Below are 27,788 nucleotides of genomic sequence, written 5' to 3'. Positions count from 1 at the left end.
CTCTGTTGTGTCAAGGAAGAGCGATGTCCACACCGTGTCCTGGGAGACAATCCAGGGGCTAACAATGGACTGACCGGGAGTCTTAAAAGAATGGTGCTAGTTTTTGATCTACAATGAGCCACTCATCTAAACATACGTAAAGAACTGAGCTTGGTCCCATTGGACCTCAAGGGAGCAAGACTGGAGCTCTGCTTTGTAACAGACCAGAGAGCTGGCTAGATCCTCTGCTCTGCTGGTTCAAAGCCAGGACAGGCTGGCAAAGGCCGAGAGTCATTAAGTGCAAGCCGGATGGGCTCAGTTCTTAATGGATAAGCCCACATCTCACAAATATTGAGCAGAGAATTAACTCCTCTCACCCATAAAAAGAGATTGCTAGAGTTTAGGGCTGAGGCACGCGGGTGGGCAAAGCTTGCCTATGCTGTATTTTTTTTAAATGCTAAACAGAGAACAGTCTCCGGCACGATCCTCTCCCCACACCCACTATCAATTCCCCTGCCACACTGTGGGGCTGGAGCATAGCCCCAGCCAAGGCCCTTTTTGGCACCCTGGCTCTGCAGTTAGTGCCCCACACTGATTTTTCTGTTAGCTTAAGAAAAAAAAAGAAAAAGAAAGAGAGTCAATTAAAACGATACTCAGCCATCCTGCATCATTTGCTTTTTATTGAATCAAACAATTTAAAAACCAGAAGACTCTGTAGAAATCTGTGCCATCCTCCTCCCCCCGAAAACAAAACAAAAGCACCAGCCTAATCATATGACACAGTTAAGCTAAGATGCAAAACATATGAACCCTCAAAGACAATAAGAGGATAAGAAGATACGTTCATCAGCTCCTCCTTCGATGCACAGGATTAAGAGGATCTTAAACCACCCTGACTGGCTCAGACTCTTCCTCTGATGCAGAGAAGAGTTTCCTAGTAGCCCAGGGCAACAGGGGATTTCAGACCCTAGTACTGTAGCTGGATAATAAAAATCCTTTGCCTCAATATCACTATTTGATTTCAACTGAGACACTCTATCCTTCCCCTCCCCTCCAATTTTACTCTGTGCGTGTGTTTTGTGTAACAATCCTTTTGAATGCTTGCACACTTTAGATACCTTGTATTCAGACATAAAATGTGTTCTTTTTAAGTTGCATTGGTCCCAGTGTTTTAAGCATGTAACTAACAAACATTCTCTTTATTCCCTCCCCCACTTTTATTTTAAACATTCAACAACATTGACCAGATGCAGCAATTTTTAGGGGCACAACATTATTGTCAATTGTCTTAAGCAAAAAGCTGATTGGATTCTGTATGAGATGCCATTTAGCTCAAGCTTTTATTTCATGATAGACTGAAAAAGTCAGACTCTTACCGCCTGGAGGGGAATGATGAATGCAGCCCATCAAGCTAACATGCAAACCAGCACGAGTCAGTTTTAGCCTTGATGTTCAAAATTAGTAAAATACTTCACATTTTTATGACACTTTCCTAATATCAAGTAAAATCTTTTCAAAGCCTGCAACAGACATCAAATAACAAAGCCTTATAGCAGTAAGGAAGGATTATCAGTCCCCTTTTACAGATAGGAAAACAGAGGCAGAAAGCAGTTAAGTGACTTGCCCAAGGAGTACTTGGGAGTCCCTGGCTCCCAGTTCTGGGATCAGACCACTAAACCACACTTTGCTTTCCAGTTGACTCACAGTATCACCGATCAGTAAATAAAAGACAAGACTATCAGAGTTGGCAAACGCCATCGCCTAGCTGGTTCGTTAAACATAAATAAGTGCAGAAAGAGACCAACAAAACCTTACTTACCTCTCACATAGCCTGACTTATGTTATCAGGTTTCTCGTAAGACCAGTTAATACGATTGTAAGACTTACTGAGCAGATTGCTTCCTATGGCTAGACAGAAAGGAGAGCGAGAGAGAGAGAGAGAGAGAGAGAGAGATAGTACCTCACATTCAAAGTCCCAATTCAACTAGTCTTGAAATCCTGCACATCTGATTAACCCAACTGTCCGATACACACAGAAGTCAACTCTGTAGAAATCCAGTGTATTAGGCTATCCTTGGACAGTCAAGGATTTGTACAAAAAGCCTTTTCTTTCTGACTAAATAAAATGGAACTTCCTGGATTTCCTTGGGAAGTGGGGAGCTGTAATTTATGAATTGGGATCAGGGTTTGTTACATATAAAAATATATATATTTAAAAATGTATAATAATGCCAAATGTGGCATAGGGTCTCAGAAGTGCTTGGAGCAAGATGTACTGGGTTAGGTGTTGGCTGGCATCTGAAACCCACTTTTAATGCCCCACTCAGCAGGCTCTGTCCAGAGCCCTTGCACATTTGATCCCAGCAGAGTGTGGGAATAGTTTATATTCATGGGAGCTGTGTGTAGAAGGCTGCTTTCCTGCTCAGGACTACAAAATGTACACACACAGCCCACCTCCCTGAGTCATCACATCCTTCTCTGTAGGAAGCCAGGTCCAGGTGGCCAGCTTAAATCCTGCATCCCCGGGGGTGTCAGCAGTTTTTGTGGCACTTGCCTATATGCAGCACCCAGATTGCACGTACTAAATAAAAATTGGTCTGTCAGTGCTATAAAGCAGAAACGAAAGCAGGGAATTTTTGGCATGCTACAGGACAACAAAGCCTCTCTCAGAAAGGTGAGACGATGCCCGTTTGCAGGGAGCCGCCTTTCCATACATGCCCTGTCCCAGTGCCACCAACTAGTTCTCTAAGGAAGGAAAGAGAAGTGAATCTATTTACAATCTTTACACCACTTAAAGACATGCTGCTGTTGGCAATACACATACATTGGCAGATTGCTACAGAGGAGGAATAAGATCAAGGTAGGGCTTATTCTGCACAATGCCAGAGCGGTGTGTTCTTCAGCTTGGTTTTTGAAGGTCACTAGCAGCTTCTGAGCATCCACAGTTCCCACTGAAGTTGATGGGAATTGAGAGCACTCAGCACATTGCAGAGTCAGGCCCTGACAGCACTAAGCAGGATCAGCATTAGAGCACCAATCCCTGGCCACTGGAAAGTCACCTAAACAAGCAAGTGCTCTTTCTGTGAGGATTCAGATTAAGAGCCTTGAAAGAATTACTTCCATGGCTTTAACTGCTGCCTATATTTGACATAGTCAAGGGCCAATACCACCCTGTTAGATGAGTGCTGACCCCACTCCACTAACACCCTCTCCCCTCCATCTAAACCTACCAGCAAAATCACATCTCAGGCCCCATAATTTTCCAGTGATGGAAGCAGAAGTGTAGACAGGGTACAAGAGCGTTGATCACTCACCCGGCTCAGAGTAGAGTGAGGCAGCACTGCGGTAATATGCCAGCACTCTGTGTAAACTTGCACTTCTGCTATTGCTACTTCCAGCTGAGCACTATCCGTGGTGAATTATGGGTCTGATTTTTCTGGTGTAGATGAAGCCAGAGGACAGCAAGCTTTAAAGGACAAAATAAAATAGTTGGACTAAATTCAACCAACACACTAGGTAAAAACTAGAAAGCAGGGTCCACAAGTGGCTGTCCCCTGAGTCCCCAAAACACAGCCTATGTAGAGTGAAGACAACACATCAACTAGGTTTCTACTGCTAGTGGGCTCCAAACAACTTCTAGCCAGTCACCAAGGACATTGCAAGCATAAGCCAATACTGCTGGCTTGGGACCCTTTGTGTTTGATTAAGAGGAGTTTTAAGCTTTGATACACATTACATTCAAATCCTCAGGCTCCCAGAAAGTCACCAGATTCATGGCCTCATAAATTCTGGGCAGCCCCCACCACCAGGGAGCCTTGCTGGAATATCATTGTGACAACTGGGGGACAGTTTTTTCTAGCCCCGCTAACGCCAAGAAGTTATTATGACAGCAGCTGCAGAGAGACAGTCATGCAATAGACAGCAATAGTTTCACGCCTCCACTAGTCAGTTAAGACGCAGTTAAGACGCAGTGAAGCAGAGCCCCTCACTACTCTAGTGACCAAGCCCTGCTGCCACAAACTCCATCAAAGGAGCTCAGCAGAGCAAGTTTGAGTTCTGCCCCTTAACCTTATTTTAAGGTGATCCATATGCATCGTGGAAAGCAGGCTCATTAATATCTGCCCTTCAGACTGTCTAGACCAGCGATCTTCAGCTTGCAGCTCAGAATAGCTGCGTGCATTACTGAGACCCACATGCCAGGTGGGAGTCTGGTCTCAGGTAGAGCGAATGAGCCTTGTTCATCTAGTGCACCCCATACCACTCCGACACACAACTCAGCAGAAAGCAACTCACTGACCAAATGGGCTGGAGAAGCCAGGATCCTTCCAAGCATCCAGGAACACCCTCTTCTCCCTCACACCCAGCCACCAAGATGGGAGCAGAAAACACTGTTATGAAGAACTGCTGGGAGTCACCAGACAATGACAAGAAGGCTTGACATTGCAGGGCTGTGACAGAGACCTTACGACAGATCACTGTGTGATCAGTTCACTCAGCACTGCAATGTCATGAGGCAAATATCACCACAAAGGACCAGGACATTCCTCCAGAGTCACTCTGGGGTTCTCTTCACTACTCCAGTCACCAGCAACCCGGCTCTGCAAGCAGAAATTCACTAGGAGAGACTGAAGCCAGATGAGTCGGCACCTGCTGTGAGCAAAGTCAGTCGGAGTTTTGCTCAGCCCATCTCAGCACCATGCCCAAAGTTACCTTCTAAAATCATTCACAAAACAAGATACGCATCATTACATCACTTCGCTCGGACCCAGAGCACTACCCCACCGCATGGAACACAGAACAGAGACCGAGTACTCAGGACACGAGGGGGGAAAGATTTTAAATGCAAATATATTTTGTAAACATACTGTGGATAAAGGGCCACTGTCAGGTGAAACATCATTCTGTACATTCTTTACAAGAATGCCCTTATTACAAACACTTTGGATGGTTAAAAAAGGTGTTTTTGGTATCTTGCTCACTTGTCACTAGTTGTGCTATTCGTTAGCTCCATTTCTGTATTTCAGCTCGACACCAAGACTTTTGTTTACAGACAGTGGCTAGTCTATCCACCTTTCGGGTTCTCACGTGCTAGCACAACGCTGCATTACTAAGATCCCAGACCCCAGGGGGAATATTTTCTAAGAACACAGATTCCACTGGCATTTTTTAAAATTAGAAATTTCATGGACCCACTTCTGTGGGTCAGAGACTTCGGGGAAAAGTTCATTTTCACAAAACAACGTTATCCCTTTAGATCAGTCTTAGAAAGGGATACCTTTACTTCTTTTACTAAATGTCAGCCTGCCACACCCCACCCCTCTTGCCGTTGTTAGATCATTGATTTAATTTTCCTCTTTGCAGCTTCCTAAAATGACAAACAGGATGTACTGATCAGGGGTTCCCAGAACCGGGACATTCGTTTATTCAACAGAAAGAGACAGTCTTTACTTCCAGGGCTTGTTCTGGAGGCTGCTACTGCTGAAGGAGCGGGTGGCGAGGGAGCCAGCTGGACTGGCGGTGGGGAGGTTCTGGCTGCTCCGTACAGCCGTTGCCTTGGACTCTCGGCCTGAGGAAGCACGGCTAAGACGGCCTGGGGAAGAAGAACAGAAACCCATGTGATTTTGTGCTGAACAGACAATCAGACAGAAAGGTTTTATTTTCCTTTGCCGATAGCCGGGTCAGGGCTGATGTGAGAGACTGGGGTACAGATACAACCTGCCTGTCATTTTTAACTGTGTCCAGACAGGCAGAGATACAGCCCAGGTACCAAACACACCTTTCACGCTTCCTCAATGCAGACAAAGCCTAGGAGACACTTGCGAAAGCCAAGCCAAATTGATGGCAGTCTCTGGCTAAGAGAGGCCCAAGACTGGAATAGCCATGGCTTTGTTGGCCAGGACTGGAACACACAGGCAGAGCCGTGTACTTCGCTCTAGATCCAGTGACTTGCCACAGAGGGAACGTCTACACTGCAATTAAACGCCAGCTGACTTGGGCTCGCGGGGCTGTTTAACTGCAGTGGAGATGTTCAGGCTCAGCTACAGCCCGGACTCTAGGACCTTGAGAAGTGGGAGGGAGAGCTCCTAGCCCAAACCTCTACACTGCAGTTAAGCAGCCCTGCGAGCCAGAGCCCAAGTCAGCTGGCACAGGACAGCTGCGGGTTTTTAATTGCCGTGTAGACATACCCTGAGAGGCAGGCTGTGTGGAATATGCAGGCCCAGCACTGAGAGAGCTGGACCTATCACACCACGTTACAGCCCCAAGACTGCCCAATGCCAGCATTAAGGCGAGGCAGCCTGCCTGTGTAACCCACACACCTTCTGGGTGTGGTCTTCTGTCCCATCTAGTGGCACAGAGACCACTTAGAGAGAGATTAAGGAGTCTGCTCTACAGCCTTAGCTAACAGCCAGTTCACTTTTAGCTCGTGGTAGAGGCTCATGCACTAGGCTCCAGAGGTCCAAGGTTCAATCCCGCCTACCACCGACCGGAGTCTGTCAATGTTACACCTGCACTTGGGAGGGGGAAGGGATGAAAACAGTTCTGCACAGAGGGTCTGAGGTGGACCTGGCGGATGGTGGGGCACGACTGCCATGGCTATGCTTGTTACCACCCACACAGTCTGTTCCCGGCTCATCACCTTTCCCCAGAAAACCCTCCCACATCATTCTGGGGCCCCTAAAACCTGCACGGTGTCCCCTCATCACTGCTCTCAGTCTGCCGTTCGGAAGGTTTAATCCTCTCTGACACTCCAGAGCAGGCTGGGGATGCTCCTTGCAGAGCACAGACAGCAATCTGAAAGATATACACCCTGCTGATCTGCTGCCCCCAGCATCCCTGTGACGGACCTACACCCACACAGACCTTTGGCTAGTGCAGCAACTAGCTGGAGGAGTGATACAGCACTGTTTTAGTGAAAGGCTGGATGAACTGGGAAAACCAGGAAATTGTCATAAGGGCTCACAGGTACTATGCGGTGTGGCACGTGCCGGCCAATCCCCTGGCCCCTGGATTATTTTTAATAGTCTATGGGACAAATCCTGAAGTCCTTACTCAGGCAAAGCTTCCATTGTCTTCAGTGGGTGTTTTAGTGCTCTATAAATACACACAAGAAAAGCCCCTGTCCACAATTGGATCAGCATGGCACAAGTTCCAGCCTACAATCCGTGGTCAGTATGAAAAAGCACTTCCTTTCCCCAGAGAGCTGGTATAAAATGGTGCTGTAGCCAGCTCAGGGGAAGTCTATGGGAGTTTTGCAGGCATAAGGACTCCAGGGCAGTCCCACTGTTTGTCAAGGAGTCTTACTGGCAGTATCTGAGGGGATCTGCTCCTCTTCCAGGTAGTATTCTATCTTTTGTAGATCTTCTGAGGCAAATCTCCATTTATTCTCAGCACGTGCGGGTGTCCCCCTTGGGGTGGCCCTTTTCCGGGCAGATCCAGTGTAGGTTGCCAACTGGCAAGACGTTGGGAATGAGCCAGTGACCAGTCCTTCAGGGACCTTCTGTGCAAGGACCTTCAGGCCTGGAGACAATACAGATCATATGGTTAGTGATGGCCAGTTATTTGCCGTGATTGGTCAGACTCAACTTAACTTTCATCTCCGGATCAGAAGTGGCAGGAGGAGAGCTACTGATAGTACTACTCTGGAACTATGAGGTGAGGCTCAGGAGACACCTATATAGAGGTCACTCTTCTCAACTGCTGGAGCATTTCAAGTCATATTCCAAGAGGTACTGAGCTCCCTCGACTGCCACAGGTTTCAGTGGAAGTTGGAGGTTCAGCACATTCCAGGATTAGCTCCTAGAGTTTGCTCTTGGGAGCAGCAAGTCTCATGAAGCAGCTACAAGATGCAGGTTTTCAAAAGGGCTTTGGAGACTGCAGCATATTTAGGGAATAAATATGTATGATGCAAAGCATGAAAAGGAAAATAAAAGTCTAAGTGCCCCCCCCCCCATCTTATCATACACGCTCTTCAGGAGGGTACTGATATAAGGGATGTTAATGAAGCTAGGAGAGCCAACCTCTGCCAGGATTCCTAGGTCCTGAAGTGATGGGCTTTTTCAATTTGCTTAGAACACACAGAGGCTAGCTGTCTCAGGCTGTTCTTGGTAAAAGCTATTTACATGGTGCTGACACTATAAATCGTGGAATCAAAGTGGGCCCTCAGCGGTGGGATGGATTTGACACCAGCCTTTCACCACTGGTGACTTGGGTTAAAGAATGACCTATTTTAGGGCAAGTGAAAACAAGTTGCATGACTATATATTATCCCCCCCAACCCTTGTTTACACCCAGGATTATCAGAGATTATTCCCACTGTTACTTTAGCACAAGTGCCTCTCCAGTGGTACTAGCAATGGCAGGAGCAGCAGTATGTGCAGGGCATTCTTCCACCAGCCCTAGAAAAGCATTTGGTATAGACCAGATATCAGCTTTAAAAAAAAAAAGAAAGAAAAGTTCCCACATCCTCTTGACCTGGTCTGAGCAGAGTTGGATGTCACAGGGGTACGAACATGGCAGTCTAGAACTCCCAGCGGGTGAAAGAATTCCTTAAAATCCTCAATGTAGACAAAGCCTAGGAGACACTTGCCAAAGCCAAGCCAAATTGATGGCAGTCTCTGGCTAAGAGAGGCCCAAGACTGGAACAGCCATGGCTTTGTTGGCCAGGACTGGAACACACAGGCAGAGCCGTGTACTTCGCTCTAGTCCATATCTCATCATTTAATTCGGGCAAGCCTCGCCCCCAGCTCTCAATTTTAAGCCAAGTCCCCACATTTCTGTTGCAAAAGGAAATCACACTCACCTCCAGATAACATGAATACGTTCTCAAAGCCTCTCTCACACATGGTAGTGGCAGCCTGACTGGCGAGTCTCTCATCATCATCATACAGGATGATAATCTTCCCATGTGCATTTTTCTGATAGGCAGAGATGTTAAAGATCCTGTATATTTTTTATTAAACTTAACATGAATTGGATGTCTGATGTCATCTTCTTGATGCTACATAAGTGGCGGAGACAAATTGACATGATTAGCCTGGGGATTACAGTGGACGAGAGGCTGGATATGAGTCAGCAGTGTGCCCTTGTTGCCAAGAAGGCTAATGGCATATTGGGCTGCATTAGTAGGAGCGTTGCCAGCAGATCGAGGGAAGTGACTATTCCCCTCTATTCGGCACTGGTGAGTCACATCTGGAGTATTGCGTCCAATTTGGGGCCCCCACTACAGAAAGGATGTGGACAAATTGGAGAGAGTCAACGGAGGGCAACAAAAATTATTAGGGGGTTGGGGCACATGACTTACAAGGAGAGGCTGAGGGAACTAGGCTTATTTAGTCTGCAGAAGAGAAGAATGAGGGGGGTTTTGATAGCAGCCTTCAACTACCTGAAGGGGGGGTGCGCGGGTTCCAAAAAGGGCGGAGCTCGGCTGTTCTTAGTGGTAGCAGATGACAGAACAAGGAGTAATGGTCTCAGGTTGTAGTGGGGGAGGTCCAGGCTGGATCTTAGGAAACACTATTTCATTAGGAGGGTGGTGAAGCACTGGAATGGGTTACCTAGGGAGGTGGTGGAATCTCCATCCTTAGAGGTTTTTAAGGCCCGGCCTGACAAAGCCCTGGGTGGGATGATTTAGTTGGGGTTGGTCCTGCTTTGAGCAGGGGATTGGGACTAGATGACCTATTGAGGTCTCTTCCAACCCTAATCTTCTATGATTTGAAAGCAGCCAAAAGGTTTGGGCTTGAACTCCCAACCTCCTGTCTATTACCAAGCTCAAAAGCTTCCCCCACCCCTACTGATTCTAGTTTTGCAAGTGGATGGGACTCTTAGTCAAGGAAAGGCAAAAATCACTTTCTCATGCTGGGACTCAAGCCCTGAGAGTAATCCTAGAGTCATAGGCCTGGTCTACACTAAAAAGTTATGCCACTCAGGGGGTACGAAAAATCCACACCCCTGGGCAACATAGTTAATCCAACCTAACCCCTGGTGTAAACAGTGCTAGGTTGTCAGAAGCCCAGATCCAGCTCCCCAAGAGGCAGTATTACCTGTGCCAATGGGAGAACCCCTCCTGTTGGCATAGGTAATGTCTACACTGTGGCATTTCAAGTGTAAACAAGCCCATAGAATTTAAGGCCAGAAGGGACCACCAGATCACCCAGTCTGACCTCCTGTATATCACAGCCATTGATGCTATCCAGCCTCTGCCACACTCAGACCAACCACCAGAGTTAGACCAAAGTATAACACCCTTCAGGAGACTAACCCATTGTGTGCCACAGGCAGCAAACAGGAGGGACAGAGGTGCACCAGTGCCCAAGGCCCCTGCAATGGCAGGGAACTGATTTAGTGAGAGATACCCAGATGATCCTAGCAACTGACCCGTACCCCATCCTGCAGAGGAAAGGGAAAATCCTCTGCTAGTCTGACCTGTGCCACCACCCTTCTGCTGGTTAATGTAGAAACACAGAAGTTGGCAGTAAGAAGTGAGGTCTACACACAGCCATTCTTCCCCCTGTGGGCATGGAAGTCAATAGTTTGAGATATTGCCCACTTAATCCTAAACTCTCCAGAGAAAGGCTAACCCCTGCTGTGGGGAAGCAAATGGAGCACCGTTTAGTGCCTCAGCCAAAGAGTGTGGCACCTCAGCATCAGCAGTGGGTAGCCATCCAAGCTGTTCAAGTCTTGGCTCACACATCAGCACAAAATGGTCTAATCCTGAGAGCTGCAGCATGCACACAGCTCCCACTATAGTCAATGGGCTTTGCAAACGACAGGTGCTTAGTACCTGCATTTTACAGCTGTAACACAGAATCCTAACATCAGGTAAATCACCGTCAGCGTGGGATGACCCTGTCATGCCCCCTCTTGAAGTCCCAGATAAACTCCCACTGAATGTAATGGGAGCAGGAGTTGGCTCTGTGTTCAGTCAATGCAGGAGTCATGGAGTTTCTCTGCCAAAACATTGACTCTCTAGCGCACCCGCGCTTTAAAAAGGATACGTATTCCAGAATGCTATTCGTATAAGGATTCATGGTTCTAGACAGCGTTGCAATAGGGTAGGAATAAGCTGCAGATACAGGAGAAAAAGGGGTTAGGGAATGAACACCTACCAAACAGCCTAGAGTGACCTGATTAGGACCTGTCAGAGTACAGAGGCCTGGTTTGCAGTGAAGATAGGGTTAATTTCAACTCAGCTACTCCCTTCTTCTGCCCAGGTGCTTTGGGAAGGGAGGAGGAGAGGCTATAAGAGTGGCTGCTTGGGAGAAATAGTGGAGACAATGTCTTTGGGATCTCTCAAACTAAGGAGTCCATCCCTCATCCCGCCTCACACCCCACCCCGCCAGTTTCCTTTTCTGCTTATGTTGGTTTATTTTGCTTTCTAATCACAGACAGTGAGGCTGTCTCGATTTTCATTTTGCAGGGTCATCCTGCTGCATTCATTGAGGCCCATCTTTGGGGCAAGAAGTGTTGAACATATTATGCAAGCAGCTGACACTGATCAAGGTTCAGAGAATCCTGCAGTGATTCCCTCCCTTACCTCCAACAATATGACATTGGTCATACGCATCTCGATCTCGTACGTCAAGCAGCAGGAACGGGCAGTCAGGGTAAGGCTGATCTTTAGCGTTAGTGTCTTTAGCATTAGCATCAGGTTTCTTCTGCAGGTTTTTGCCTATGTCTAGTTCACCTACACCACTGATCACACTACAAAAGGAAAGAGAGCAAATTTTGATGCAAGTTCTCCTTCTGTAAGCACTTCTGTTCCTCTGTATTAAGATCAGGATACTTTTCAGTTTCTTTCTGATCCATTCACAACCTAACACAACAAGTTATCACACAAGACTATTGAAAAGGCTATTGCCACCTTTCTTCAAAATTCATTAATAAACTTAAGGAGTCAAGTGAACAGCTAGAGATCAGATTTTAAGATTTTTCCTTACGATTACTTCTTAAAAATCTAGGATATTTATTTTCAGCGGTTCTGCACTCCCACAGTCTCAGCGGCTGGTCTGGGAGTACTCAGTACCTCTGAAACACAGCAAGGCCCCTTTCAGAGAAGGTTTTCTGAAAGAGTGTGCTGCATCATTTGCTAAGGGGAGAGTGGTTAAAAGCTCTAGTACTTCAATAGGTTACCAAAATGGAGATTTTTTGGTAGTTCATTCACAGTAAATTATTTGCCTATTCTCTGCAAGCAGCATGCTGCACAGATTGTACATGCCATCACCAAGCTGGAGGCGAGATGCTCAAGAGTGAAGATCTACATGGTGATCATACCACTGGGTCCTATTCAAGATAGGCTGATTGATAGCCAAGATACACAAGGTACCAGCCTGACAGCCTTGGAGATCAAATCCTCCATTAACCCAGACAGACTATGCGTAGTGGTGGTACAAGATTCCCCCCTACTTCTTTCTAATATGCCTCAGACCTGGAAGTGACCACATCTAGAAAAGACGAGAGCTTAATTTCCATGATCCAATCACTAGCACTTCCATTAAGACCATCAACAAGGACACATTAGTTTTAGTTTGGTGGTGGCAGTTCGTAATGCAGATTCTTGAACAGCAGGATTTGGACTGAATCTCATTTCAGGTCGGTCACTGGACAGCTGCCAGATGGTAACAGCTTCCAGTCCCTAACATTCAGGCCAGGATTCAAACCTGAAAAGCTCTGCCTCCCACTGCAACCCCAAGTCTGTGGCATTAGGATTTCTAACTCCAAACCTAACCTGCTACTGGGGATGTTTTGCAATGACTAGAAGTGCAACAATGAATTATTTGCAAACAAATGATTCTGACAAAAGATGGTGTCTGAGTCACTTGAGATCTCACTGGGATTAGCTGTTAATTGATGACAAGTCCATGAAAGCAGCCATCTACAGTACCAGAAAAACTGAGACTTCTTATACGAGACATTTGGAAGGGACAGGTGGAGTGTACCACAGCTGGTGGGGAAATAGGAGGAATATAGTAGGTGGGAGAGGAAAGCCGTTCTTTGTGCATTGCTATAAGGTACCTTTGCAGAGTAGACCGATACGATTCCCCTGCTCCCGTGTTGTTTATGAACAGGACTGGACTGGCTGGCTTCTCTGTGGGGCTTCCTTTCCCGTTAGTCCCAGCTGTGAGCTCAGCATCAGTCTCTGAAATAACAGTATCACCATCTAAAAGTGCAAAAAGGTAATGGAAAAGTAAGTTGCTTGTGCATGAATGACTCACATATTTGTAAAAAGAAAAGGAGTACTTGTGGCACCTTAGAGACTAACCAATTTATTAGAGCATAAGCTTTCGTGAGCTACAGCTCACTTCCTCAGATGCATATCGTGGAAACTGCAGCAGGCTTTATATATACACAGAGAATATGAAACAATACCTCCTCCCACCCCACTGTCCTGCTGGTAATAGCTTATCTAAAGTGATCATCAGGTGGGCCATTTCCAGCACAAATCCAGGTTTTCTCACCCTCCACCCCCCCACACAAATTCACTCTCCTGCTGGTGATAGCCCATCCAAAGTGACAACTCTTTACACAATGTGCATGACAATCAAGTTGGGCTATTTCCTGCACAAATCCAGGTTCTCTCACATCCCCCCCACCCCCATACACACACAAACTAGATAAGCTATTACCAGCAGGACAGTGGGGTGGGAATAGGTATTGTTTCATATTCTCTGTGTATATATAAAGCCGGCTGCAGTTTCCACGATATGCATCTGAGGAAGTGAGCTGTAGCTCACGAAAGCTTATGCTCTAATAAATTGGTTAGTCTCTAAGGTGCCACAAGTCCTCCTTTTCTTTTTGCGAATACAGACTAACACGGCTGTTACTCTGAAACCTGTCACATATTTGTGAACTCAAAGACCAAATTCCATTCTTGGAAGCATGTGTGTAGCAGGATTTGGTGTTTGTTATTAATCTCTTACATTTAAGACACCATGCTCTCTCAAAGGATCCCAAAGAGTCATTAAAAAAAAAAAAAAAGTCTAAGCACTGGTCCTGAACCAAACCCCAGATCTCATCATGGCTTAACTTGGGGGAAATTTGGACATGTATCTAAATTTCACCATTAGTACTTCATCTCTGTAATGGGCCAAATCAAAACCAGGAGCCAGACATCTCAGAACACTGGGAGAATTTTGCATCTAGACCTTGATTTTGTAAGTCAGGCCCATTCCTACTAGATATAAGGATCCTTCTCCCACTACTGAAATGCTGCCCCCTATGGCAACCTGCAACACTAGACAGGAGAACAGGGAGTTAGGGGGATGCTCTGGGGTTTTTTTTGTTTTTTTTTTTTTAAAAGAAGCTTGAAAGGAAGTGTGTAAAGAAGCACATATCCAATAGAAACTACCAGGAAAATCAGCCAAACACATTCTGTACCAGAGAATTATGATCACAATAGTAGGGCCAGCACCCCAATCTTTCTAAAAGTGGCCAGGTGATCATTAATGGCTCAGGACCTCAGTTCTAATTATTATCCAAAAAGCAATACCTGCTTCAGTAATAAAAGGGCCATGTACTGGGCCAGCAACACTACTCCCAAGAGTGCCATAGTGGGAAGTTTCCTATACAAGAACTGACCAGATCCAAACCTGCTTAGCTTAATTAGCTCATAGCACACGGCAAAACAGCTGCAGACTAAAACTGTTTTTCTCTCCAATTAGACAAAATTCAGCAAGTTGTCAAGTGAGTTTGCAAGCATGATGTTTTCTAAGACACTGAACTCCAGAATCAGAGGACACAGCTCAAGTTCAAATACTGCAATTCAGCGCGTCTCCTCATTCCTACAATAAATATCATTACCTTCCAGCTTTTGGATCTCCTCAGCTGACACTTCTAATGTTTCATCAGATAGAGAAGCAACTTGGATGACCTGTAGGAAACAATAATAAACCTGGTACAAGTGTCTTGTTGGAGCAGGGGCAGCAGCACTGGCTTTTCAAATAATCAGAGCATTCTGCGCATCAGAACACAGAGAGTGAGGACATCCTCTCTGTTGGGCCAAGGTTGCGAATGTGAGTCCATGCCCCCACGTCACACGGAGGTCTCACATCTTAATTAAAACAAAAAGCCACTCAGCTTCAGAATGAAGGTACCCCAGATAGTCCATTGACGTATCCCTTGAAAATCATAGCGGGTTCTGACATTTATAGAACATTACCTCTAAGTTGTGATCTACACATTGCAGAGCCTTCACTAACTCAGCGAAAAAGACTTGTAGCATTAATCTGTAATCGTGCAAGAAGCCTTATTTAATATAATATAATGCATTCATAAATTAGGGGCCAACCCTACACGCCTCACTCATACATGTAATCCTATTGAAGGTAGTGGAACTAATCCTATATAAGGATTGAAGGAGGGGGCCTCTACCAAAGCAAATTCATGTTCTACTTTAGGAAGGGGAGGGGAAGGAGTCTTCCCTTTCAGGTTTTTACTAGTTACCTTGACCCATGTTCTCTGGCTTCTGTACTTTCTGATCATGCTTTGTTTCATTTTTTAATATTTTACTTCATTGGTATGTTGCATTTTTCCACAAAGAAACACACAAAAACCTCTAAACATAACAACCCTCCAGTCTTTTAGAGTTATGATTTCAACTGGGCACTACATTTACTTTATTTAAACCACTTACAGCCCCATTCATTAGGCAATCTCTAAGCACCTTACAAAGGGTGCATTATTATTACAAACTCATTTTACAGATGGACAGAACTGAGTGTTCTAAAGCATTCACTAATTCGGAAGCTCCATATAAGTGCTGACAGCTCAGAGTTTCCATTGACTTCAGTTGCAGCGAAGGGTGCTCAGCACCTCTAAAAGTTATGGCCTAAGTGATTTACTTGATATAAAAAACAAGTGTGTACAGGGGAACAATGGCAACAGCCTGTCCTCCAGAAAAAGCTTCAAGTGCAACAAAAATAACATTAGTCACAATATAAGAGTGGGGCTAACAAGAACCTCATCACAAGCAGGCAATGTTCAGAAGCCAGCTGGGAAATAGCCATACGTACCAGTTGGGCAAAAGTAGTCACTTTCAGCCTCTTGAATAGCTCATCTTTTTTGTATCTGTAATCTTTAACAGAAAGAAAGAGTATGTATTTTCCCACATCCATTCACAGCATCAAAATGATGAGAATGAGCGAGAGCCATTAGCACACAATCGAACCTATAAAGAGGCTAGAATTTCTGGGTGATACAGGCTGCTGTAACTGATGGGAAGGTCAGAACAAACCTGAAGGTCCAAAAGAATTTACACCTCGGACAGATCCTGTCCTACTTACTCTAAATACACATTTATTGAGGGACGTTTGGTTGAGCTATTTCCACTACTCCAGCGCAGGAGTTCACAAATTCAGCATTCTTATGGCAGGTCTGAGAAGAAAGGACACTGCACCAGTCAGACTCCTTCCCCACAAGCCCCCCTTACCTTCGGTGAGCTAATCTCCCCTGCTGTTCGGTTCAAACTCATTGCTGCTGCAAAGCCTCTTGAGCCACAGACAATGTCCCTACGACCTAAATTTTTATCCCATGCTTTGTTTATAGCAGAGTTAGATGACAAGTATTCTGAGATAGGAGATGGGTCTAAGTTTAAGAAATTGCTGTGTACAAGTCATAATTTGCATACTATAATTGATTGGTGAAAATCCTTCAGGTTTTCCTACTTTATTTTCAATAAAAGTCAAATCTGGGACCCCACTGGTTATGACAGTATGACAATCTACAGAAGAGTGCGATTCTCACAAGACACTAGAGTACAGACAAGTGAACATTACACAGTTCTGACGGGGACACCGCATTCAGGGTTGGAACCCTTGTTACCAGAAGGATATCGGACTAATTGTATGTAAGGACTAGGCAAGCTCTCTAATAGCCACAAAAGTGATCAGAAGGATTGACTTATGAAGAAAGATTAACAGAGCTAAATATAGATCATCTGCCTAAGAGATGACTAAGAGGGGCAATATAACAGTGAACAGAGAAGCCTCCATAGAAAGGAGGAGAGAAATTCTTTAGTGTGATACGAGAGGAGTAATGGGGTAAAAGGTAAGAAAGGAAAATGTAAGATGAATATCAGGAAGAACTTCTTGATGTGAATCTGTTAGGATGTGAAAGTCTCCCAAGCGAAGCTGTAGAAGCCTCCTTCCTTGGGGCATTTAAAACTAGACAGGTCAGAACACTGGAGACTGTCCAGTAAGGAACAACCGTGCACTGGCAGGGGGGATGCACCAGATGTCCTAATAAGGCTTTACCGTCTCTAGGGTCTGCAACTGTTACAAAAGATTATTATGCACACAACTTTTTAAACACTCAAAACCCATGTTTCTTTCCCTCATCCACACTCTATGGGCTGTAGCCCTTTAAGAAAACCAAAATAGGGCCAATCATTCCTCCATTCCTTTACTTCTTCCCCACTGAAGTCACAGGTCAGGGAATCACCGTCAGAAGGAAGTTAATAATTTTAAGAACATGTCCCAGAAATCTCACTCCAGCTGGGGACTGATAATGGAATGCAGACCCTTTATCAAATCCAGGCTGCTAGGGACTTGAAATTGCTACCATCTGTTGACTATTCCATGGTTTATGTAAAGGAATTTGCTGAGTCTCAATCCAGATCCCAGCAGACACCACAAGATCACCAACAGAATTAGTACTAGTCAGCTCTCTTGCTGACATCCTCTCGGTTGAGAAGACTATGGAGACTGTGGGCCAGGGAGACTGAACTCCCCTCACAATCCATAGGTCCTGACTACATATGGAGTGGGAGTGGGGAGAAGTCTTGCATTGTCAGTGTCTACAATTGCCCTTCAATCTCCAGGGCACCTTTCAGCCTGACAGTCACATAAAACAGACCCCAAGAGCATCCCCACCAGCTTTTGCATACACAATTTGAAACATTCTCCATCCTCGCTATTTGCTTACTCTCAAACACACACTTCCTGGGGGAGATTTGGCAGAGCCATTTCCACTACCCTAGAGCAGGAAGAATCCACAAATTCAGCATCCTGCCCTACACGAGATCTGTTGAAACATGGAGAGTAATTACTAGGTCCTAAGTGCCCCATACTGGTCTGTGCCAAAGTAGAGCAGAAAAAAAAATACAGGTGTAAAACCTTGAAACCCTCTTACAAAGGTGACCATAGGATCCATTAACATGCCTTCAAAACCTTGGTTATAAAGTTTCATATGAAAAATCTTCACATAAGATAAATCCTGTGAAATGAGCTACCTTGGACATATGAAAGACTGGGGTGACCCTTGTGGTTCCAGCAAGACTAGATGTTTCAAGCCTTATGCTTAGACCATTAAGCCACCTCCTACACCTCCATTCTTATTAGCCAGTGTCCTGAACACCAACATGACTCATAACTAATGGAAACATCTTTCTTCTGAACAGCTTTTGCTTCTCTTGCCTGATGCAACAAAACTCAAAACCCCTGAAGTCAATGTAATTTGTATCCCAAGGCTGAGATCCCCAGCCATGGCTCAGAGATGATCCCTCCCTCATTTCAGTTGTCTGGATGAAAGAAGTGAAGATAAAGCCCAATTATAGTTTAAGAAAAAGGTTTTGAAGACTTATGTATAAAAGTCAACGGATCCTATTTTTTGTATCGTAATGACTAATACAGTAATTACATATTGCAACTACTGGATGGTGTTTAATCTTCTTCAAACCAAGTTTATTTACAAAAAAAGAAGCTGTCACAAATCTTTACGACTTCGTTCTATCCCCTAGCAGTTCATATGAGCTCAGAGGACTATCACTTTTACCAAATCTGTATCTGAAATGGAGCAAATCATAACAAATATTTTGTTGGGGATTTGCACTGAACAGCAGAAAGCGCAGGAAAATGCTGCTTCTGATTGCAATATCAACATTACTTACCTGGCTCTGACTCGGAAGATCCATTTCGATTTTCTGACATTATGAATCAAGGATCTGGTATTAAACTGTAACTGTCCTGCTGAATATTTACAAAGCCTTGTTTCCCTGGGCTTCAGCAATGAGCGAAGCAATATATATTTAAGAACGGATCAGATCTTGCAGCAGCTTCTCTCAAGTCTCTGCTTCAAAGGACTAAAATCAGAGTTTCAGCTATCTTATCAGTTTTGATTTTCCAGCAGGTTGACAGTATTGAGTCTGACTCTCTCAAGTTACACAAGAGACAGAGAATTGACTGTTCTAGGCATCTGATGTTGTGTCCAACTGGTGTCATCTATCCATGAGAAATCAAGGGGGAAAAAGTTTCTAAATTTCCCAGGAACACAAGGTGCCCATTCAGCAGAAATGTGATGAGAAAACCTCTACTGTACTCTAGAACTGGGATTTAAACAAGACGCCTTCAGCACAAAAGGAAATTAGATTCACAGCAGAGTTAAAACTGAAGACAGCAACACAACAAGATTTGTGGTACAGATACCATTGGACTGCCACTGCTTTGTACATACTGAAATCTTAGCCAATTGATCAACAAAGGATAGCGTGAAACAAGATAATTTTCCTTTTCGTTTTACCAAGAGACTCACAACTAAAAACAAAGAAGAGGGAGCAAAAAGTGAAAGAACATTTTTTTACCAAATCAGCAACCAACACTTTTGTATTTCAGATATGTGATCTCCCTTGTAATTTGAACTTTATAATGTTAAAGGGACAGCATAAAATAGTTTTAAAAAACCCTGAAAATGGGCATACAAAATCCTAATGACCTTAGTGTTTTGTGACTTTTTTCTTCACTTCTCAATAAAAGCAGGGTTATTTGGATTTAAATAATTTTCCTGCCTTCTCATGCATTTATAGCAGTGCTGGAGATTGAGAACAAGAAAGCAAAACTGACTAGAAATAGAAATTGAGAGTAACTAGCCTAGTTTCACTGGCCAAACTAAGTGAAATGCAACAGAAAGACACTAAGTGGTGAGGAGTAGTTAGGGTTTCATCAGCTTCAAAATCTACAGAGTTAAGATATGCTGGGGCAAATTCACCTCATAATAACGCCACTGACTTCAGTGGGTTTACACAGGGATGAACACGGCTCATTTACTTTTTAACAAGGTGTCCTGTTAAAAGTCTAACTATATCAAAATCAAGGCCTCAAGTTCAAGCACACAACCAGCTGAAGTAGAAACAAAAGCCATTTAACTCTAAAGAGATTACAGATAGCTCCTGTAGAGGGAGGTATTTTAGTTATGCCATTTACAATCGGCTTAGGTTCACTATGGTTAATACAATTACCTCCTACCACTCCTGTGGAACAGTTTGTCTATCAAACCTAAAATTGCCTTTACTGGATAGAACAGGGGTGGCCAGCCTGAGAAGGAGCCAGAATTTACCAATGTACATTGCCAAAGAGCCACAGTAATACGTCAGCAGCCCCTCATCAGCTCCCCAGCCCCCAGCGCCTCCTGGCTGCCAGCAGCCCCCAACAATCAGCGCCCTCCCCCACCCCCGGCCACTGCAATCAGCTGTTTCACATGCACAGGAGGCTATGGGGCGGAGGAGCAAGGGCATGGCAGGCTCAGGGGAAGGGGCAGGGGCCTTGGAGGAAGGGGTGGAGTGGGGGCAGGGCTTGGGGCAGAGCAGGGGGTTGAGCAGTGAGCCCCCAGCACATTGGAAAGTTAGCATCTATAGCTCCAGCCCTGGAATCAGTGCCTAGGTAAGGAGCCGCACATTAACCTCTGAAGAGCCGCATGTGGCTCCGGAGCCGCAGGTTGGCAGACCTGTCCAAGTGTGCGTAAGGTCACCTTCTAGTGGCCGTGGTGTACAGATAATCCAGAAGAGCAAGGGCAGGAGAGGAAGAAGAGAGAAGGAATTATTATGGTTTGAGGAAGAAGAAGAAAAGACAATTTCCAAGGTTTTGGGAGAAGCGAGCACAAGCCAACATACAACCTAAAAACAGGAGTTTGGGCATAAATAACACATGTCCTTCTAAGCCTGGCCAGGGTGGCTTTAGGAATAAACGTAGATCGTTGTCTACAGCACCACAGGAACAGTACTAGACGACTAAGGTCCCTCATCACCAAGCCAATCCTGAACTTGTCTTTTCCATCTGCAGAATTCTTTGTACTTGGTCCCTCCCTCCCACAATCTATCCGCATTTGTCCTCCGTAATGCAATGTGCACCAGGCATCTGACTGTTTCTGGATTAGCTCCCAGAACTCTCTGCTCTGGTGCTTTATTTAAAAGCCTAACTGTAAAGGCTTTTGGTAATCACATTGGGAAATTAAAGGTGCTAGATGCAGAAACAGGGTAGATATCCAAAAGAGATTTTGGTACACTATCTCTGCACCACACCCTCTGAATGCTTACAGCACCTATTTGTAGTTAATGGGATTTGGGCACAGGTCCCAAGAGCAGATTACACCACTCACAATGAAGGGGTCAGGATTCACTGTGCACCTTTCAACAAATCCCTTGAGTTAACCTCCACTCCGCATACGTTACTCACTTCTCTTGATCTCTTCCAATTTCTCAATGTATTTGGTCAGGCTGTTTCCTACAACAGAAAACAAGCACTTTGTAACAGATTGTTTTTATAATAAGAGTTTTCATAACATGAATGCTTAAACGCTTATAAAGGGAGAAGACTGGATTCTAGCAGCCTAGCAACTCTGGGAGAAGCAATGCTTGCACCAGCTCCCCCCTTACCATGATGAGTCCACCCAATACCAAAAAGGAACAGGAAGGAGTTTCTCCTCTTAATAAAGATCTCTCATGGTGAGGGGTCTAGCTGAACAGCCAGGTCAGACAGAAAACAGGCTGAACTGACGCAGGCAAGCATCCACGGAATGGGCAGTGCTCAGTAGGTCCAAGCCTGTAAATACTTGGGAGGAGGTGGTCTTTGGGAGGCTTAGTGGCTCACAGGAACTCAAATTGTTTCGCACAACCTTATTTTTAAAGGATGTGTTTAATTGCTATGTAGTAAGCCAGTGAGCATTCCACTTAATTTATTAGAAGAATTTGCAGTAAAGTGATACAAAGGCATCCACAGTCTGCCAACCAAAACAGCAGCACGCTTATAAGTGCCGAGAGGGCTTGTGTGCAGACTACTGGTTCCACCCAGAATTCCCCAGCCAATTAAAAGCACACGTGGTTTTGGCAATGCTTTGCAGAATGGAGACGTGATCGTTACAAAGGATGTTATCTGGGACATCTACAATGTGATTCGAGGAGGGGACTGGGAGTCACAACTTTGGGGTTCTACTCCTGGCTCTGACCACTACTTCTAAGTCGTTTTCTTTCTCATTATTCTGTGACATAGGGGTAAGTATTACTGTGAAAGATTCTGCTCCGTTACCCCAGTGTAAATGCAAAGTAACTTCCTTGACTTCCAGAGTTACTCTTCATTTACACCAATTAATGAATCAGAATTTTCCCCAGCGCTACTTACCCCTACCTCACAGAGGGACTGAAGTTTAGATGTTTCATGTCTCAATTTAGATTCTATGGTTTCTTGGGCAAGAACCATAGGTGCTGACGCCATGGGTGTTCTGGGTCTGGAGCACCCACAGAGAAAAATTAGTGGGTGCTCTACACCCACCGGTAGCCAAGCTCCCTTCCCTTCCCACCCCACCTCCTCCCCCACCTCCATTTGGCCGCTGTTTGGCCTCTCTGGTGGGGAGGAAGGAGCGGGAACGTGGCGCGTTCAGGAAGGAGGCAGGGAAGAGGCGGGGCCGGGATTTGGGGAAGGAGTTGGAATGGGGCAGGGAGGGAGTGGAGTTGGGGTGGGGACTTTGGGGAAGGGGTTAGAATGGGAGTGGGGCAGGGCCTCATGGAAGGGGTGGGGTCGGGGCAGGGCCGGGGGCAGAAGGGGGTCGAGCACCCACTGGCAGGAGCTGAAGTCAGCGCCTATGGCAGGAACTCTGTCTTTCTATGTGTTTGTTCAGTATTCAAGGTGTGTTAAGCACTACCATAACCTACATAATTTATAATAAATATCTTAAGTGTCTGGAGCCCCTCGGATACAGTCACAGTTTATACTATGTCAGATGGAGCAAGTCTGATCTCTACCAGGAGAATATTTTTTAATTTCATTCAAAGGTCTGGTCTCCACCTGAAAAGTAGGTCGAACGATGTACATTGCTTGGGGTGTGAAAAATTCACACACCACACCCCCCCAAGAGACATAGTTAAGTTGACCTAAGCCTGAGCGTAGACACCACCTGGTCAATGGAAGACAGCAACTGCCTCTTGCGGGGGTGGATTAACTACAGCAACGGAAAACCATTGCTGTCGCCATAGCAAAAGTGTCTACACTACAGTGCTACGGCAGCACAGCTGCAGTGCCATAGCTGTGCCACGGTAGCATCTATAGCTTAGACAGAGCCATAACCCGGGGACTGGTCTACACTACAAAGTTAGGTTGACTTAACTACATTGCTCAGGCCTGTGAAAAATTTCATGCCTTGTGCAATGTAATTAAGCCAACCAAAGCCATGGAGGAGGAATTGCTAGGTCAATGGAAGAATTCTTCCATCAACCTAGCAACTGCCTCTCAGAGAGGTGGATTTACTACAGTGACAGAAGAACTCCTTCCTTTGCTGTAGAGAGCATCTATACTACAGTGCTACAGCAGCGCTTAGCATTTCTAGTGTAGACATATCCTGAGATGGACAGGGAGACACTGAAGGTTAAGCAATATAGTCCTGTTTCCAGTGTTAACTTGGCTTCTGCATTCTAGATCCCTTAGAGGAGTGAAAGGAAGACTATTAACAGAGCATTTGCAACAGTTAAGATAAGAAAACAATTAAGATACAAATAGGGATTTAGGTAAAAACAGGCTCAAGAAGAAAACTAATTCTGGAAGTATCCTGAAAGTTCTGATGTGGGATTTGAGACAACAGAGATGAGGTGGTGGAGGAAAAGAATTGGGAAATGAGGTTAGATTTTTAGATTTGCTCCCAAGACAAGGTCTGAGATGGGCTGAAAAGGTAGATAAAAAGGGCACTCATACAAGTCAAAGAGTTCAGTCTTTGACACATTTGTTAACTGAAAATATTGTGTGGTCAAGAAATGACTGTGTGAAATCTGGGTCCTTTTAACAGAGGAGAATCTGGAGATATTGAAGACCCATCCCCTTAGCCTAGCATTTAGTTAATTCTTTACCTGCCTTTTGTTTTGTTTCTTACATTGTGATGCTTTAATAATTTCTAGCATATTATACTCGTTTGAGGGAGATGCATTCGGGAGTATCTGCCCTAGAATCAGCATCCAATGACATTTCATAATGGGAAAAGATAAAAGGACCAAGATTAGATTCTTAAGAATCCAGAGAAGGAGGATAGTTCCATCAATGGCTATTAGCCAAGATGGTCAAGGATGCAACCCCATGTTCTGGGTGTCCCTAGGCCTCTGAATGCCAGTTGCTGGGACTGGATGACAGGGGATGGATCACTTCATGACAGCTAAAGATTATATATGATCATAACTTCTATAGTCAGTCACATGGGAACTCATCCCACCTTCTCCCGCTCCCCCAGTTGTGCATTTACTTTAGAAGGGACGACTGTCATCTAGTCTGACCTGCAACTGCTAACACATGCCATACACAGAACTTCCCCAAAATAAAGCCTGTTTGAACTAGACCACATATGTACACTAGCATTAAGACTACAACTCAAGAGTTGTAAAGAACCCATCACACAATAGGTAGACCCTGGCTATTAAATGACAGCTAAGATAGTGGAGAGGGTAACATATCTACAAATATTCAAATCGTGAAAAAACAAGGCAAGAAAATAACTTAGGATGGTCCAACGGGGCATAACTAGCTGTAGTGGAATGAAAATGAAGGAGCAAAAGTTTAGGTTGTATAATCAGGAAAAAAGTTAACAGGCACCTATTAACTGGTGGCATAATTTACAAGGGAAAGTGGTGGAAGCATCATTACTTAAGACATTTAAAAAATCATCAGACAAGTCACATGAAATGCACAAAATATAATTCTGTGTTAGCAAGGAAAAGGATGGGGAAATGGAAGGGGGAAATCTAACAGGAGCCATTAAAATACTAGCTGTAATTTCAAATCATGGGTAAAACAATAGCATCTATAAAAAGGATACACTAGAAAAGTCAGGGCCATGAATTTTACCGAGCACTGTTACATCAAGGGTCTGACATCAACAGTCAGTTGAAAGGCTCCAATTATGACCAGAAATTTGAAGTTATTTCAGTGCAAATTTTAAATAGCTGGCTGAACACAGGCAGTTAGAGGTGTAACATAACGTACTTGGGTATAATATGACATCCGATTAGCTGATTCTTACACAAGGTGATATTTTCACTTACCTGTGTCAAGGCGAGATTTTATGTGTTGATATTTAGGATTCTGTGGAATTCTTTTGGTCAAACACTGTTTAGGGGTGGAAAAAAGACAGGCCTTGACTATGTTGCCATGTATTGGCTGCAGGTGCTGCAGCCCTTTAGTGAGACTGCTTCAACCAGTCTCTCTGGAAGGGCCCTAAACAGCTGTAGAAAAAAAATGTGTACAGGGGGGACACAGAGCTGGGCCACCACATCCCTTACAGATAACTATAGCCAGAGAAAGCCTGAACTCATTTTAAATAGCCTCAGTACCTCAGTCAGCAAGCTTGTTTGATGGTGAAACACCTCAAGGCCCCTTGCTCTGGGGTAAAAGAAGGAAAACCCTTTTAGCTCTCAACTTCCATTTCATGATCCCCCCACAGTAATAATTTCTCCCCCTCACCCATACAAAGAGGCCGCAGCACAGGGCCCCCCAGGGGATTCTCCCTCCAACGCTCCCCCCCCCCCCCGACAGCCGTCTGCTGGCAATGTTCACCTTCCTCCCCCCAGAAACCTCTCCCAGCTCCTCCAGGGACCCGTGGGATTCCCGCCTGAATCTGCTTCCACCTCTAGCCCCTCTCCCGGGATCACCCAGCCTCAGCCCCCTTGCCCTGAGCTCCCCCTCCCAGGGGCTTCATTTCTCACCCCCCCCGCCCCAGGATCATCCAGCACCAATCCCAGGACCAGCCCCCAGGGTTTGTTCCCCGCCTCCCACGAATTTATTTCTCACCCCCCCCCCGGGGTCATCCAGCGCGGCCCCCGCCCCATGGGATTCGGTTCTCACTCCCCTCAGGATCGGGGCCAGCCCAGCCCCCTCCCAGGGATCCCCGGTCCGGTCCGGTCCGGTCGCAGACGCGGCCCCCGCGCTCCGCTCTCTCACCTCCGGGTCCCCGATGCGCCTCCTTCCCGACATTTTTTCAAACTGGCAGCTGAGCAGTGACACCAGCCCCCCCCCAGCACCGCCCCCTCCGCCTGGAGCGAGCCCCCCCCCTCCAACAACCCGCCCGCCCATTGGCCGGCCGCCGGGCCGCGAACCAATCACGCGTTCCCTTGCTCGCGGAGCGGGAGGTGGGGCCCGGCACGCGCGGCCAGCGATCAATGGTAACCTGGCAACGCGGGACGCCGCCGCCGCCGGCAGATTGTGCGGCGGGGCCGGCGCGCGCCCGGGGCTGGCGGCTGTCTCGCGCCGCAGCAGAACCGCCGAGGGCGCCCTGCGCTCTGGGGACCCCGCCCCCTCCACCAGCGGCTCGCGCCCAGCTCGTGTGGCTGGCCCCGGCCCCCGGCTCGTCCTCCCTGCGGCCCCCCCGCAACCCCTCCCCCAGGGCTGCCCCCTGCCGCTCCCTCCATTGCAACCCCCCCCAGCCCCGGGGCCGCCCCCTGCCGCTCCCTCCATTGCAAACCCCCCCCCATTCTTCCCCGGGGCCGCCGCCTGCCGCTCCCTCCATTGCAACCCCCCCCCGCCCTGGGGCTGCCCCCTTCCACTCCCTCCATTGCAAACCCCCCCCCAGCCCCGGGGCCGCCCCCTGCCGCTCCCTCCATTGCAACCCCCCCCAGCCCCGGGGCCGCCCCCTGCCGCTCCCTCCATTGCAAACCCCCCCCCCTCTTCCCCGGGGCCGCCCCCTGCCGCTCCCTCCATTGCAACCCCCCCCCCCCCGCCCTGGGGCTGCCCCCTGCCGCTCCCTCCATTGCAACCCCCCCCCCCCCTCTTCCCCGGGGCTGCCCCCTGCCGCTCCCTCCATTGCAAACCCCCCCCCTCTTCCCCGGGGCTGCCCCCTGCCGCTCCCTCCATTGCAACCCCCCCCAGCCCCGGGGCCGCCCCCTGCCGCTCCCTCCATTGCAACCCCCCCCAGCCCCGGGGCCGCCCCCTGCCGCTCCCTCCATTGCAACCCTCCCCCCAGCCCCGGGGCCGCCCCCTGCCGCTCCCTCCATTGCAACCCCCCCCCAGCCCCGGGGCCGCCCCCTGCCGCTCCCTCCATTGCAAACCCCCCCCCTTCCCCGGGGCCGCCCCCTGCCGCTCCCTCCATTGCAACCCCCCCCCCAGCCCCGGGGCCGCCCCCTGCCGCTCCCTCCATTGCAACCCCCCCCCAGCCCCGGGGCCGCCCCCTGCCGCTCCCTCCATTGCAACCCCCCCCAGGCCCGGGGCCGCCCCCTGCCGCCCCCTCCATTGCAACACGCCCCGGGGCCGCCCCCTGCCGCCCCCTCCATTGCAACCCCCCCCGCCCCGCCCTGGGGCTGCCCCCTGCCGCTCCCTCCATTGCAACCCCCCCCCAGCCCCGGGGCCGCCCCCTTCCGCTCCCTCCATTGCAACCCCCCCCCGCCCCGCCCTGGGGCTGCCCCCTGCCTCTCCCTCCATTGCAACCCCCCTTTCCCGGGACTGTCCTCTCCCTGCTGCTCCCCCCACTGCAACCCTCCCCCATCGGCACTGGCCCCTGCCACTCCCCACACTACAAACCCCCTTCCATGGGACTGCATCCCCCCCTCTCGGGAGCTGTCCACTGCCACTCCCCACATGCAAACCCCC

General features: G+C 47.2%; 1 protein-coding gene across 2 annotated transcripts; it reads right to left on the bottom strand.

The window, feature by feature from the left end:
* Positions 1-647: 647 nt before the first annotated feature.
* Positions 648-26,227, bottom strand: CEP41 (centrosomal protein 41). 2 transcript variants are annotated; one of them, XM_073328912.1, is made up of 11 exons: positions 26,148-26,227; positions 25,253-25,316; positions 21,414-21,461; positions 15,984-16,045; positions 14,773-14,842; positions 12,988-13,132; positions 11,510-11,676; positions 10,971-11,038; positions 8,780-8,894; positions 7,282-7,497; positions 648-5,569 (listed from the first exon to the last, which is right to left on the bottom strand). In XM_073328912.1, exons 1-11 carry the CDS (start codon positions 26,178-26,180, stop codon positions 5,424-5,426), a joined length of 1,134 nt encoding a protein of 377 aa, XP_073185013.1. In that variant the 5' UTR covers positions 26,181-26,227; the 3' UTR covers positions 648-5,423. The 2 variants fall into 2 exon arrangements, with proteins under 2 accessions (XP_073185013.1, XP_073185014.1); XM_073328913.1 differs by lacking the exon at positions 21,414-21,461.
* Between the last annotated feature and the right edge of the window lie 1,561 nt (positions 26,228-27,788).

Source organism: Lepidochelys kempii, chromosome 1 (assembly GCF_965140265.1).
Source record: "Lepidochelys kempii isolate rLepKem1 chromosome 1, rLepKem1.hap2, whole genome shotgun sequence".
Classification (NCBI taxonomy): Eukaryota; Metazoa; Chordata; order Testudines; family Cheloniidae; genus Lepidochelys; species Lepidochelys kempii.
Note: the sequence above shows the minus strand (reverse complement) of the source record. Positions and strands in the feature narration are given on the sequence as shown.